The sequence below is a fragment of the Macrobrachium rosenbergii genome, chromosome 23, assembly GCF_040412425.1.
Source record: "Macrobrachium rosenbergii isolate ZJJX-2024 chromosome 23, ASM4041242v1, whole genome shotgun sequence".
NCBI lineage: Eukaryota > Metazoa > Arthropoda > Malacostraca > Decapoda > Palaemonidae > Macrobrachium > Macrobrachium rosenbergii.
This window is the reverse complement of record NC_089763.1, coordinates 3,447,633-3,463,485: the sequence shown is the minus strand read 5'-3', so window position 1 is coordinate 3,463,485 and position 15,853 is coordinate 3,447,633. Positions and strand designations below refer to the sequence as shown.

At 39.4% G+C, this 15,853-nt stretch overlaps 1 protein-coding gene across 3 annotated transcripts in view; it reads left to right on the top strand.

The window, feature by feature from the left end:
- Positions 1-15,853, top strand: part of LOC136851235 (beta-catenin-like protein 1) — a 211,406-nt gene that overhangs the window by 172,276 nt on the left and 23,277 nt on the right. For 2 of the 3 annotated variants that reach the window (XM_067125188.1, XM_067125190.1), the window contains one exon: positions 4,699-4,884. The exons of the other annotated variant lie outside the window; for it this stretch is intronic. In XM_067125188.1, the coding sequence (XP_066981289.1) occupies positions 4,699-4,884 (186 nt within the window). The remainder of the gene's footprint in view (positions 1-4,698; positions 4,885-15,853) is intronic. 3 annotated transcript variants of the gene reach the window in all.

The following is a 15,853-nucleotide window of genomic DNA, read 5'->3' as shown; positions in this document are numbered from 1 at the left end:
AATTATAGCTCACACAGTATCATAACAGATAAGAATTAAAATCAGTAACAAATTCTGAGTAAATTACGTAAATTTACAGAGATCGGGAGATGCAGTAACTTTTTGGGAGGTATACATGTTTTTTCTAATATTTTTTTGCACTTTTCTTTGCAAAATTACAATTATAACTGGCATCATATAAAGAATATAAGAACTAGAACCGACAGCAATCCCTGGGTATATTTATGAGCAAATAAATATAAAGACGTCATGGGAGAGACAGGAGCAAGACATCCCCCCATCAAGTCAAGAATAATACTGATCTCCCTGAGACACCGACTGATTGAGCTGAGCTGAATTCTAAAGTTGCCACCATTTATTTATGGGCCATTGAAGTGATGGAAAATCTTTCCCTCTCGATACAGCCAAATCATATGGCACATAATATTAATACTCCTCAGAGGGGATCCATCCACCACCCAAAACCTGTTTTAGATCTTCTCATGAGGGGGTCCATCCATTAATGGGTCCACTGAGTGCCCGGACAGGTATAAAAAGTCGTGGTTGAAGCCTTCTCTGTCGCATCCTCTCACGCTGTTCCATGTGGAAAGGAACCACGGACGAGATCGAGAAATCAGTGCAAATACTCATTAACAACAATTTTGTCAGCTTTCTTCTCTGGTTGCTTTCCAGATTAGCCAATCATCTAGGTAGGCCACGAGTTAAATTCATTCTATCCTGAGCTCCCATAAAAGGAATCCTTAGGGACACTAAAGAGTTGTGGCAAATAGACATATCTTTCTCTGTGGCCTCCTTTTTAAGAAGGGTCTAGTTTTTTGGAAAAAAACTCATTAGAGGAGGGGGAGGATTTAGACCGTCTCTACCCTAGCCCATTGAAAATTATACTGTCCCCAAGGGGACACAGTTGAAGCTGATGACCTTGACCTTGCAAGTCTTATTGGGTACCACCTCTTCCTTTGCCTTTAATAGGCAATCCACGAGTTGATTTTCCTTTTCCCGGTAGGAGTGTCTTTGCTTCAAAAGGGGTGCTGCTGCTATTGTCCTTTCTTGTGGAGGCTTGTGTGGCTCTCATTCATACTGAGCTTTCTTAGGCTTAGGAAGAGGAAACTCTCCAGAGTATTCTTTCACAGATTCTCCTTTTCCAAGAACTGTTTATATTGTACAGTTCTGGTGTTGGGCTCATTCAGTGAGTTGTGTGGCAACAGATTCTTCCCTGACAGATGGTGGAAGAATGTTATAGGGAGGTTGCACTGGGGAGCAGAATGTTGGAGCCCACCAGTGCCTCCTTTCAGCCCTTAATGTGACACTCTAGAGGGTCATAGAATGTTCCCCATAGGGTCTACATAAGTGTTTTGGGTTACTACAGCAAACACTGTTCTGGAAAATACTGGATGCTCTTTAATAGCTACTTCCAGCATAGTAGTAGAAATTATAATATACTGAGGAGGTGGAGCCTAAAGTAAAATTCAGCCATGGCTGTCCTGGGATTTATGGGTCCCAGATTGCTAGGTAGCCATGTCCAATGGGAGCTATTTCCTCAAAAGAAAGGACAAGTGTTGCCCATTCCTTTGTAAAACTTATTATATTCTGGGATGGCAGAGACAATTGGCTTTATTTCTTATATTAACTCTTGTTTCCCAGTCACCATAAAATTTTGAAATTGTCTTTACATAAATGATTGTTTTAAAAGTGAAGGGACAGAAGCCTGGTGCCTACTGGAGGGGATATTGGTTCTCTAAAATTGTTGTATATTTTCCATTAATCTGGAGAAAGGTTGCTTCTATGGCTTTCATTGCTGTATTGATATGCAGGATAGCCATGTCCATCAGCAGTTTCTGAATTCCTATTGGAATAGAGACAAAATGCCATTCAGTATTGGGAAAAGCTGCTCTGTCCAGAAATTCTACATGCTCAACACCAATCCTAGTTTTCCTTTCGTTAATGAGACATTTTCATTCTAGTGAAAGCATGTACAGTATATTGAGGGATCTTGCCAAGGGTTATCAGTATCATTCTTGAGGGTAGATATTGATGCCTGTACTACATTCTGGTTTGAGGTATTATAGTCCAGCCAAGTTGTATTATCGTTACCAGTCAGAGCTCTGGGAGTGAATAGGCTATTTCATGTTACCCATTCTGATTTCAGCAAGGATCCCGACAATGGATTTAACTCCTCGTGGGCTTGAATTTTTATGACCTTAGTTTTTCTGTTGGGGAAACTAATCTCTGCCTGGGCAGACTGTGCAGCTTCTCTATGCTCTACTTTAAAGAAAGAGAAATTTTTACACATCACACCCAATTCTATATCCAGGACAGACCTAAATTCCTCTTGGGAATCATGGATAGCATATCTGATATGCTGATGCTCAGTAGCAAGATCACCTTTGATACTGTTCATGATTTTCTCCTGGAGTTCTGAAAGTACAGGAAGCAGAATTTCGTATCATGGAAGCCTGCATGAAATGATACAGCCAAGGCAGTTGTAACATCACTGCCCAGCAGTATATAACTCCAGGATAAATCACTGCCCCCTAGAAGGTACTGACACTCCCTTCAGATCGGGTTGGGTGGACCCTGATGGGGTCCTCCCTCAATATCAGATTGCTGCATGGGAGAGGCAAGATTCTTATCTGAGGTATTTCTTGCATCGAAAGCAGAAGTCTGTTCCCTAGATCTTCAGGATTCAGAAGGGAAATTTCAGCAGCTATATCCAATTCATGTCAGGTATCAGTGATCTCTCTCCCAAGGAAGACTCTTTGTTTCCATCAGGAGGAGTTGAAGTGGGAGTTCCTAGAATCCACTGCTTTTGAAGTATTAACCCAAACATGGCTTCTGCTCAGAGAGGGATGGAAGCACACGCACTGCTGGAATAATGCCAGAATTATGTAATCTCCTCCTGCTGTACTCCTACTGGAACCTATAACTCATAGAAAGCTGAAAATAAGCTCTGTCACCATTTAACTTGCTGCTAGGAGCATATTGCGTATTTCACACATGTCTGACAGCTTAAAATGAGCTTTCATTATTTAGGCTTGCTGCCAGAAGCATGTTGCATATTTCAGACATGTCTGGCAACCAACCAAATTCTCCTTTATTCTTACAGTTGCTGGCTCATGGCAGGTAATCATGAGTAATTTCAACAGGTGAAAAGCAGATTGAGCAGTTTGCTGCGGTGCAGGTAATCTGTGGGTCCTATGTAATAGCAGCCCAGCAGGACTATTGTTTATTAAAAACTACCCAGTGTTAGCTAACTATATCACTGTATAGGCAACAAACGCTTCAAGTTAAAAAAGGTTGACATGGCCACGAGTACCTGTCCATTGTATTATGTAAGGTAACATGATCAGTGAGTCATATCCATAAAATAGTAGTAATATTATATTTAAATACAGTATTAATTCACAATTACTACAGTAACATAGCCGTAAAGGATTTACTCACAATGCTTCTAAACTCAATTAAGACAAAACTAAATGGATATCCATACAATGTATTTTTATACATTTCATAACTTTTGATTACCTGGTCTGTTCCCAAGCACCGGTAAAGGTTATTGGCTCTTAGTTGGTACATAATTAAAGTCATTAATTATTGGAATTATCTTACCAAGTTTATATACAATCTTTATCTTCAAGGTTTTAATTTGTTGGAAGTAGATCTGCATGAATGTATTTCCTGTAACTCTTGAAAAGACCCCCACTATTAAGGATAACTGGGGAACTTTCTATACCACAAAATCCATTTACTGTAGTCTGAATATAAAATACTACAAAGGAAATACTGGCCTTTAATAAACACCAAGGCTCACAAGTCAAGCACAGTTGGGAGCTAATATCAAGGCTGTATTTCATTAACTTGAGTTTAGGCTAACCTGGTGTATCCTTTCGGTAACCTCAAATTATACACCAATGTTAAAAAAGTCACTGACTTACGAGTTTCAATAAGAATATTGTCTAATATTATTGCATTAATGCTAATTATTGCTTTGTTAGACAGAAAAAAAACCAAAGCAATTACAGCATAGTTTAGCGATCTGCTCCTAACTTCTCACCTTCCAGACCTGCTGGCTCCTAGTTTTAATGAACATAAGACTGCCTGTTGAAATTTTACAGCACTAAAACTTTTCCCTGGGTCTTAAAACTATGTACTAGCTTGAGTAGTGTTGTGATGATCGACAAATGCACTGTCAAACACTATTTGCAGAGCAAACATTGTGGGGAAACGTGAACTCTTTGACACATCAGTGTGTAATGAGGAAGACAGCCAACATACACGCTGCTGTCACATCTGTGCAAGCAGGATTAAGGAAAAACCCAAATAGTCATTGTGGGTCAAGAGATAGAGCCTTCTTGTCCTGAGTCCTTTATATTCTATCACTGTGCCAGCTAGCACTGTTCTGGCTGAGACCAACTACTGTATAAGAGAATTCTTTGAGATTGGTTGATCTGTCTTATGAAACCCTGGGAGACCATGAGAGCATAACTCCATAGAGTACAAACAGTGGCTACGCTGTCAGAAAATACCTGTAAGTTGATGGCAGTATTTTGTTGACTTATTGTAAGAGTAACATGGTTGTATTTATTTATTTATTTATTGTAAAATTGTTTATTGAGGCCACAGTCATATTTTGCAATAGTTAATAAGTGCATTTTGGTGAAATTTCTCAATTTGTGATTTGTTACACTTTATTCCACCTAGCATGAGGAGCATGTGGTGTCCATCATTACATCTCTTCTTCGAAATTGCCGTCCAAACCAACGGTCCCGTCTTATTAACAAATTCACTGAAAATGATCATGAAAAAGTTGATAGATTACTGGAGCTTCATTTCAAATACCTTGAGAAGGTATTAGCAACAAACTATGCCCTTGAAGAACAGGCTAAGGTAAGGCTTTCTTAGTAATGACATTATACTTATTACATAAAAAGGCTACAGGCTGTAGTGTGTTGAATGATTGAATTTCACTCTTATCAGTAAAATGATCAATTAAAGAAGAAGCAAGGGTTTTATGACCTTCCCTTGGATGGCATATATGGATTTTAGGCTTATAGTCGGCCGAAAATGAGGTTTAACCCCCAAAAAATCCCTACAAAAAGTTTCTCAACTAATTATGGTAGTATCAGGTGTGCTTAATAACATACCAAAAGTCTACCACAATCTGACCATGCAAAAAGACTGATTTCCAAGATGGCATCAATAATAGCCCCTAAATCCTTAAAATGCCCATTACTCTTCATTATTCAAACTAGATAAGTAATGCTGGTGCCTAACATCTTATTTTGGGGATCTGGAAGCCTAATTAGCATATCTGCATTATGTTGGAGTGATTATATACTCACGAAATAAATCCAATATGGCAGACGAATATGGCAGCCATACTATGAAAATATTCATTATTCACTCTAATTTATTTTATACAAGTAAATTTAGTGTCTAAACACTGGTTATGGTGATTTGGGAATCCAAAGAGCATATCTGAGTTAGAGTATATCGAAGTAGGTCAAATTACATATATACAAAATTTAATATGGAGGATCAATATGGTTGCCAAACAAAAAAAAAATTACATATTTTAAGTTTTTAATTAATTTTACACAGGTAAATTTACTGTCTAAACCCCTGATTTGGGAATCTAGGAATCCAATAAATTTATTTAAATCACAGTATATTGGAATGATTACATATTTATAAAATCTAAGATGAAGGACCAATATGGCTGCCAAACTACAAAAAATCATAATTATTCACTTCAACTCATATTACTGTACAGAAGTAAACTTCCTGTCTAAACCCGTGTTTTGAGGATATGGCAATCCTATTAGCCTATGTGACTTCCAGTAAACTGAAGTGATTATATATATAAATATAAAATGAATGATGGAGGAGCAAAATAGCTGCCAAATTATGAAAATCCCCATTACTCATTTCAGTTTACTCGCATAAACTTGGTGTCTAAATCTCTTTTTGGGATTCTGGAAATCCAACCAACTTATCTGAATAACTGCACATTGAAGTGATTGGATTTTTCAACATGTAAGATGGGAGACCAATAAGGCCACCAAACTTAGAGTAGAGGTTAATGGTAAAATGTCATCATAAATCCTGTATTATAAATTTCTGAAAAATAAATCCTGTATTCTGAATTTCTGAAAAATAAATCCTGTATTATAAATTTCTGAAAAATAAATCCTGTATTATAAATTTCTGAAAAACCATGTTTACAGATATTCGTTGTTGCTTTCTTCTTCCTGTAAAGCGTGATTGTGTGAATTCTCAGTTCTCAACTTGACATGGTCCACAGGCAGGTGTGCATGGTACTTCATAGCCTTTGCAACTGCAATGTATTTGACGGGCAGTTTTGCAGTTACAGTGGACCATCTGAAGGAGACTTTCTGGTGCAGCAGTTTTCTTGCTTATAACTGGCACAAACTGATTGTCCTCCAGTTTCCATCCCTAATCCACTATATTCATGCCACTTTTGTTTCCTTCCACACCATGATCTGGCAATACCTCTAAAGCTATGATATTTTGTCGAGGACTTGGTGGGTGGGAGGCTTTCTGGGGTAACAAATGACTTGGTAGAGACAATTTTTTTTTTACAAAAACATTGTAATGCAAAGATGAACGTGAATCAGTACTCTTGCCAGTTATGAGCAAGAAAACTGCTGCACCAGAAAGCCTCCTTCAGATGGTCCACTGTAATTTCAAAACTGCCTGTCAAACGCATTGCAGTTGCAAAGGCTATGAACTACCATGCACGCCTGTTTGTAGGCCATGTCAAGTTGAGAACTGAGAATCCACACAATCAAGCTTCACTGGAAGAAGAAAGTGACAATGAATATCTGTAAACATGGTTTTCCAGAAGTTTTTAATACAGGATTTATGATAACATTTTACCAGTAATCTCTACACTAAGTTTGATGGCCTTATTGGTCCCCCATCATGCAAGTTGAAAAATCTAATCACTTCAAACTACAGTTATTCAGATAAGTTGGTTGGATTTCCAGATTCCCAATGGGATTTAGACACCAAATTTATGTGAGTAAAGTAAACTGAAATGAGTGATGGGGATTTTCATAATTTGGCAGCTATTTTGCTTCTCCATCATTTATTTTATATTTATATATATAATCACTTCAGTTTACTGTAAGTCAGATAGGCTAACTGGATTGCCATATCCCCAAAACACAGGTTTAGACAGGAAGTTCACTGATGACTTTTTGTAGTTTGGCAGCCATATTGGTCCTTCATCTTAGATTTTATAAATATGTAATCATTCCAATATACTGTGATTTAAATAAATTTATTAGATTCCTAATTCCCAAAACAGTGGTTTAGACAGTAAATTTACCTGTGCAAAATGAGTTAAAATAAGTAATTATTTTTTTTTTGTTTGGCAGCCATATTGATCCTCCATATTAAATTTTTTATATATGTAATTAGACATACTTCAGTATACTGCAATTCAGGTATGCTCTTTGGATTCCCAAATCAAGAAAACCAGTGTTTAGACACTAAATTTACTTGTATAAAATAAAGTAGAATGAATAATGGATATTTTCATAGTATGGCGGCCATATTCATCCGCCATATTGGATTTATTTTGTGAATATATAATCACTTCAATATAATGCAGATATGTTAATTGGGCTTCCAGGTCCCCAAAATAAGGTGTTAGGCACCAACACTACTTATCTAGTTTGAATAATGAAGAGTAACAGGCATTTTAAGGATTTAGGGGTTATTATAGATGCCATCTTGGAAATCAGACCTTTTGCATGGCCAGATTGTAGTAGACTTTTGGTATGTTACTAAGCACACATGATACTATGATAACCAGTTGAGAAAACTTTTTAAGCAATTTTTGGGGGGTAAGGTGCTTTTTTTTCATAAATGCAGCCAACTATTAACACCCAGCACTGAAAGCCAGTGGATCATTCAGCATCATACTTCAAAGTTATTTTTTTTAATGCAGATGTTCCTCCTGCATATACTAGAGGGAAAGTAAAAATGAAAGGACTTTAGTTTAATAGTTTTTTCTGAAAAATATTTATCAAGATAATGCAATGTTATTTGTTTCTAAACAAGTACAAACCTTCATTCTTTACACGGGATTTAGCTTGCGAATGCTAGCTGGAACAGTCGTTTAACTTTCAGACAAAGTCGTTAACTATCAACAGTTGGGGGAAGCCCCTCCCACTCGTCAGTCTGCACTCCACTTTGCTTTTGTCATGTGAAGATGTCTCTGTGCTTCTCTGTCCAACTACTGTTTGTTTTGTTTTAGGTGTTTTTTTGCTTGAAATATCTGTGATTGTTATTTGTTTTTATATATGCAAACCCTCAATTACTTAAACCATTTTTGGAGAGGAAACTGCAGGACTTAGGCACTGTCCAGAGAAGGACAGGGTGTGTAATCGGTTTTTCTCCTGTATTGAGGTTGACCCTCACTCATTATGTGTGTCATGTCGTAAACATGAGTGTAACCAAAACAGCCTAATCCAACTTCTATTTTATGTGTTGTGGAGGCTGAAGGACTTATGGAGTTATGAGCCCCTATATGCATTTCGGGGGAGCTGAGTGTCTGTGAACTTTTGATCACTTGTAGGCTATGAGGAGCCTTCCAGTTTCTGCTTCGACCATGACCCTGACTTTGACAACTTTACCAGTCACAGTATCTGCCGCCTTTAGGACTGCCCCTACTTCCTCGGTAACCCCTCATGCAGCATGGGCGATGTGTCCCTTGCTGCTGCCATATACATCATATCTGGGTGATGCCCTCCTCCATACTCTGTTGTTGAAGGCCGCACTCAGCAAGAAGTAGTAGTTCAAGGAGAGGAGAAGGAAGTCTTCATCATCATCTTCATCTTCGTCATCAGGTGCTGTCGCCTCCTCCCTTCTTTCAAAGCTAGCAGGCAGAGGAAGAGGAAGGTTGCCTCATCCTCTTGGAGGAAGTCTTGTAGAGCTTCCAGGGGCCAGCCCTCTTCTGCTGAGAGGGTTGATGAGTCTCTCGTTAGCATGAGTACTGCTGTGCCCGTTGCCAGCGCACAGGTGCAACTGCTACCTGGGGTTCTCTGGACCCCCAGTGTACCGGTACCGGCCCCGGTAGCCCACCTACCTGGGCCACTGGTACTGACCCGTCTCTTGCTAGTGGTACCATGGCACCACTGCTTCTCTTGCCGAGCACACAACTACTCGGGGGTTCTCCAGACCCCCGTTGTACTGGTACCAGCCGTGGTAACACTCCTTGCCCACCAAGCACTGTCACGCAAGTCCTCTTGATCTTTGCAAGGCACTGTAGCCAGGTCTTCAGACCCAGCTGGTCCATCTCTTTGGGTGAGAGAAAGTCCCAGGCTTCCTCTGCACCCCACAGAGGTCCCCAGTCTTCTGCCCCTGCAAGGAAAGGTGCACTATTGGCCCCCATTCCACTATAGAAAAGGAAGCAAGAGCAAGCAGAAGGGAGGAGGATGCTAAGGACAGTGTTCCTCCCCCACCTGTTGTCTATAGTATGGTGTGTTGCCTGTCAAGCCATTGGGCAACTTGGAGCAGAGACCTGGTAAGTAGATGTCCTATGGGAAGTTTGAGTTTCTGCCACCCCTTGCTTGTTTAGTGGTCTATTTCAGAGCATATATTCCCAGCTCTCAGAAGGACCTCGTCCTCCGGGAGGAGGTGAATGCCATGCTAAGGAAAGACTGGAGAAGTCATACAGGATTGGTCTCCAGAATTTTACAACTACCTGATTTTAGTGGAGAAGGTTGAAGACCGGTCATAGGCCTCTCACCCTTGAACTTGTTCGTGCATCAATCCCACTCCAGGATGGAAATAGTTTGCTCAGTCTTAGATTCCAGCAGAGAGGGCTATTACAGTGTGGACTTAAATCATCAGGTACTTTTCAAATCTTTATTATAAAAGGAATTCTGCACCAACATTGCCATATATACAGCTAGTAATGAAAAAGGATTTGCGCATTCACTCACTTGATGCACACCTTAGCACTAAGAAAAATAAACTACTTAGGTGAAGGTAGGGGGAATGGTATGTAAGATAGGACTAGAAGATATGTAAGCAATTTGTGAATTATCTTTTCAGTGGCGGGGCATTGACGCTAGTCCATAGAAGACAGATGGTTCCATTCAAGGTGGGACAGCAGTTCTGTGGTATCAGTCTTCGAAACATGCAGAGACTGTGTAGACTAGGTCAATCTGTTTCTCTCTTGGATTTGACAAGTCAAATTGTCTGAGTGGGGGAGGCTCTTGTATGCTTGTCCTTGCTCACTTTCCTTCATCCTCAGTCTCTTCTCTTAACTCTTATCTCTCATCTATATTCTTAACTGTCCTTCTGTCATCACGAGGGCAATCATATGGGAGCTTACACTGGGTGAACAACTTCTGTCTTAAACAGGTCTGGTGAAAGAACTGGTTCAATGGAGAGAGGTTGATGAACAACCACTTGTTCACTTCATCACCAAGAACAGCTGACTGTAAAAGTCTAGGGAACGACTGTTCACAACTTGTTGAGCCCATCTGCAGCATCACATTCATCTCCTCCCAAAGGGCAAGATCCTTCTGTGAACTAGGAATGTATGCCTGGAACTGGACCACACTTAAAGTATTGGGTTGTGGATACTCAAAGGGTTAGTAAATGTCCTTCCCACAGAACGTCCACTATCCAGGTCATCATTCCGTGTTGCTGCCATATTGCCCAGTGGCTCAACAGGAACCCCCCACCATCAACAGTAATCAGGGAGGAATGCTGTCCCTAGTGTCCTCCCTTCTCCATGTCTCTGCCTCCCTTCCTAGGATAGACGAGGGGCTGAAAGGGGTGCAACTGCACACCTTTCGCTATGGGGTAGAAGAAGGTTGGGCTCCTTTATGAGGGTAGAAGCAGTTTGGAACTTTCTCTGACCTAATGTGGAAGGGCAAGCCTGCCCTGAAGGTCGGGCTTGCTGTGCCACGCAAAGACCAAGCTTGTCATAATTTTTAACCCTAATCTTGTTCACAGTGGTCTCCATCTCAGTCTGAGGGAAGAGGGAGGCAGATCCCAGCAGCAGTCCGTTCCTGAGTGCCAAGGCTCCTCTGGTCTAACAAAATGAGAGCGCTGAGAAAAAACTGTCTTGCCTCTTTGAAACCAGGTTTGACCATGGGTTGACTGTCTTGTGGGCAAGGTAGGTAAAGGCCATACCTCCATCAGGCTCCATCAGAGAGGGTGATTTCATGCTTTTTATGGACGTGAAAGATGCATATTTTCAAATACCCATTCACTGGTCTTTTAGAAAGTACCTCTACTTTACCCTCAGAGAGACAGTCTTTCAGTTCAAGGCACTCTGTTTGAGGCTTTCGACTGCCCTCCAAGTGTTCATGCTGGTTTCAGCTTAGGTCCATTTGTACAGGATGTCTTTTGAGGTATCTCAACAATTGACTAGTCCATGCAAGCTTTTAGCTGCAGGACAGAGATCAATTCCTCAAATTTTGCCATGACCTCAGTTTGATGATTATTTTCGAAAAGTCAGATCTCACACCCAAGCAGAGGGAAAAGTACCTTAGCATGCTGATAGAGACAGCTGCAGGGAGAGTTTTTCCCTTAGACTTTCACATCAGCAAATTCAGGGAGGTAGCGCAGAAGTTCCTGTCTCATCAGGAACAATCTGCTCAGTACTGGCAAGTCGATTTGTTCTAGGTCACCTGTGGTCATTGGAGAAGCTGGTCAACCATGGGCGGTTTCACCTCCACTCCCTACAGTGGAGGTTGAAGGGGTTTTTGTCTCCAGTGATAGACCCTATTTTTCTTCCAGTTCCTTTCTTGGAGGAAGTGAGGTAGGATCTAAGTTGGTGTTAGAAAACAGGAACCTCACAGTAGGAGCGCCACTTGGCACTCCTTCTCCAGAGAAGGTTCTGTTCTCAGACACATCTATCGAGGGATGAGGCACAAACCTGGAGGAGTTGTTAGTGTCAAGTGTGTGTGGGACCAACAGGCACCTTCACATCAATATCCTGGAATTAAAGGCAGCCTTCCTGGCACTTCAGGAATTTCAGGATTGAGTGATGGGGCACTCCATGGTGTTAATGATCAACAAGCAGGGGTGACTGGTTTCCCATTCGCTGCATTGGTTGATTATGCAGGTGCACAAGTGAGCCGTGGCCCACTTGATGGAGCTATCTGACAGGTACATTCCAGGTACTCGGAATAGTGGCAGACATGCTCGGTCACCAGACTCAAGTGATAGGGACAGAATGGTCCCTTCACCTCAGCATTGTGGAAAGGTTCTTCAAGTTGTGTGGAGTTCCGGGTGTAGATCTGTTTGCCACTTGGCGCAGCAGAAAGCTTTCCATATTCTGTTCCATAGTGCCAGACCCATGAGCTGTGATGGAGGACACCTTCCAGCACCCATGGAACAACCTAGTGGCTCACGCCTGTCATCCATTCTGCTTGATTAGATGGGTGATCAACAGGGTGTTGGTCACCCTGAATCTCAGGTTGACTCTGGTCCCTCCAAATTACCACATGCCAAATGGTATCTGGACTTGCTAGCTCTATTATCTGAGGTCCTGGGAGAGACTCTTCCATGACACAACCTTCTCTGTCAGGTATCACCTTAATTCAAACTCCTCAAACACGTCTGCACTGTTCTGAAGGTTTGTTTGGAAGGTACAGAGATTACACTGCTATGATCATGTGCAGAAATAGATGGAAGCCTATAAAATCAAACTTAAACATCAGTCAGGCATAATAATGATGAGATAAACAATCTTAAGCTCTTTATGATTAGGCCGGTGGTAGATCACATGACAAAGAAGTTTCAAGAACTCCCAATGCAACAAAACATTTGTATTGATGAGCAGATGGTGCCTTTCAAAGGAAGATATACCATGAAACAGTACTTACCTATGAAGCCTAAAAAGTGGGGGTTCAAGATCCTTGTTCTTGCAGACAGTGGGGTTCTTATTCATGATTTCATTTGTTATACAGGGTCCATTCAATCTGTGAATGCAGAAGGAATTCCAGAACTCAGTGCCTCTTCAAACATCATTTTGCACTTGGCTAAAACAATACAAAGCAATAATTATCACCTTCTATATTCTGATAGTTGGTTTATCTCTTTTTCACTTCAAAAATATGTGGCTGAAAAGGAATCTGGTGCTGTGAGACAGTTAGGCCTTGTTGACTTCCAAGACTAAAGTTAGCATCAGATAATGATGCTCCTAAATTTTGCTGAACGTCGACAAGTTCATATTGCATGGCATTATGACAAAAGTATAAAGAAAGTTGCAGAAATTCCACAGCCAAACATAGTAAAATTCTACAGTGAAAACATGGGGTGTTGATTTGGCTAATTGTCTTTTAGCATTGTACAGAATTCCAGTGAGATCAAAGAAATATTGTTTAATTTTTCACATGATTGATGTGACTATCAATCAGGCTTGGATGACATGTCAAAGAGATTGCGAGGCCAAAGGTATTCCATAGGCGACAAGGCATTCCCTACTGACCTTCAGGATATTTTTTGTCTGTCACTCATTAGAGGGGGGGAAGTGTATGCTTATAATAAGGATATCCATCTTTAATTCAGAAATCAAATGATCCACTCAAAAAAGAAACAACAGCAAAAGATGAATCAAATCAAACCACAGATGGATGTGTGGCTTAACAAAAGAGATCACAACATTCTCTCTCTCTCTCTCTCTCTCTCTCTCTCTGGGAAAGAACAAGAAAAAAAAAGAAAGGAAAGACACAGTATGCACCCTTTTGAAAAGAGGGAATTGCAGGTTTGGTGAAAGATGTTATTACAAACATCCCAAGATATGTCACAATTATGAGATCTATGGCAAATGTGCATATCTAGATGGCTATGAAGAGGAATGCAGCGATCTACATCCAAAAATATGTAGAAACTGGAAAGAAGGAAATGGATGTAGGTTTAATAAGAAATATAGGTACATGCATCCTGTAGCCATGAAAACCAAAATCAAAATCAAATACATATAAAAAATCAAGGTAAAAATGAAACAAATAGAGAAAAGAACAAAGATCATGTGATGAAGGCAAAAAGCAAGCCAACAACACATTATGAAATGTCAGCACCATGATATGAGCCATCAGCACCTAGATATAGCACAAGGAACAAGCAATGTATCTATGATGCTAGGGATGGTGCAGATATGGAGATAAATGCAGGTTTATGCACAAAGTGAATAAATATGAAGCTGGAAGATCAAATATAATGGAAAAGTTGGATTTTTAATGTACAAATTTCTGGAAATGAAAAAGATGAACATATCAGAACAGGAAAGAGACATGGGAAAATCCTTATTATTACCCATATTAGATAATGGAGATAATACGAAACCATCATAGTGATGAACGCATTTCCAGGGTTTAGTTTCGAGTAACTCAAAAAGAAAGATAGAGTTCTTAGAAGAACCAACCCAAAATGAAAAAATAGAAATATTGAATATAAGTGAAACCTGGTATTCCCAAGAGACTGGTAATGATGACCAGATAAAGGGTTTCCAAACTTATAGATCAGATAGAAAAAATAGAAATCAAGGGGGAACAGCGATATATGGGAGAGATGCCAATCAAGGAAAAATCTGTGAGAAATATAGTAACACAGAATGTGAATTAATAGCGGTAGAATTTGAATCTGAAAAATTAGTGAACATTGTAATATATAGACCCCCTAATACTAAAGAGTTTGACATAATAATTGAAAAATTGGATGAAATATGTAGAAATCACAATGACTGGGCTGTACTCCTAACTGGAGACTTTAACTTTCCTTTTGTAGAATGGAAAGAACGAATAGGAGACTGTGGTTGTATTTATACATATAAAAAGAGACAATAGTAGTGCAGAAGATAAGAGGCAATTTGAAAAGCTATTAGATATGCTACTAGAACATAACATTCAGCAAATAAATCACCTACCAACAAGAAAGGATAATATTTTAGACCTAGTATTTGTGAATGAGGTGAACTATGTTAAAGAAATAATAGTATATAACACGAGTATTTCGGACCATAATGTCATAGAACTAACAGCCCGTTCCAGAACACACGAAAACAGAGAAAAGCAAGAGACGAAGAAATGGGAAGGATATGGAAAATACAATTTCTATAGTAAGAATATAAATTGGTCAAAAATAAATGAAGAATTAAACAAAGAATGGGAAAACATATTTGTATGTGATGATATACAGGTAAATACCGATATATTATATAAAATATTAGAGGAAATAGTGGAAAAATATATACCAAGAAAAAAGTAAACATCAGTCACGAATTCCAAGAGACAGAAGGATCTTGTTCCAGAAAATTAGAAAGTGGAAAAAAGCTCTTGCAAAAGAAAAGAATGCATGGAAAGTGATGGAACTAAAAAGTAGGATAGAAAATGCAGAACAAAAGATTATACAATCAAAAGAAAATGAAAAATGGAACCTAGAAGAAATGACACTACAAAATATCAAGCAAAACCCTAAAATTTTTTATTCATATGCAAAAAGATGAATAAAATAAGAGTAGAAATAGGCCCTCTAAGAATTGAAGGGCGATTAACGAATGAAAAAAGGAAATATGTAACATATTAGCAGAAAGATATAAGAGTGAATTTACACCTAGAATTGACAATGAAGATAATGATACAGAAATAAGAGATGAAAATACTGAATACTTATCAGATATAGATATTACAGAAGCCGATATTGTGCAGGCTATTAATGAAATTAAAAATGGATCAGCAGCAGGACCAGATGGAGTACCTGCCATATTGTTAAAGAAAATGGTTCATTCAACCGCAAAGCCGCTAGCAATATTATTAAGACAAAGTATAGATACAGGCAAGATTTATGATGAGCATAAATT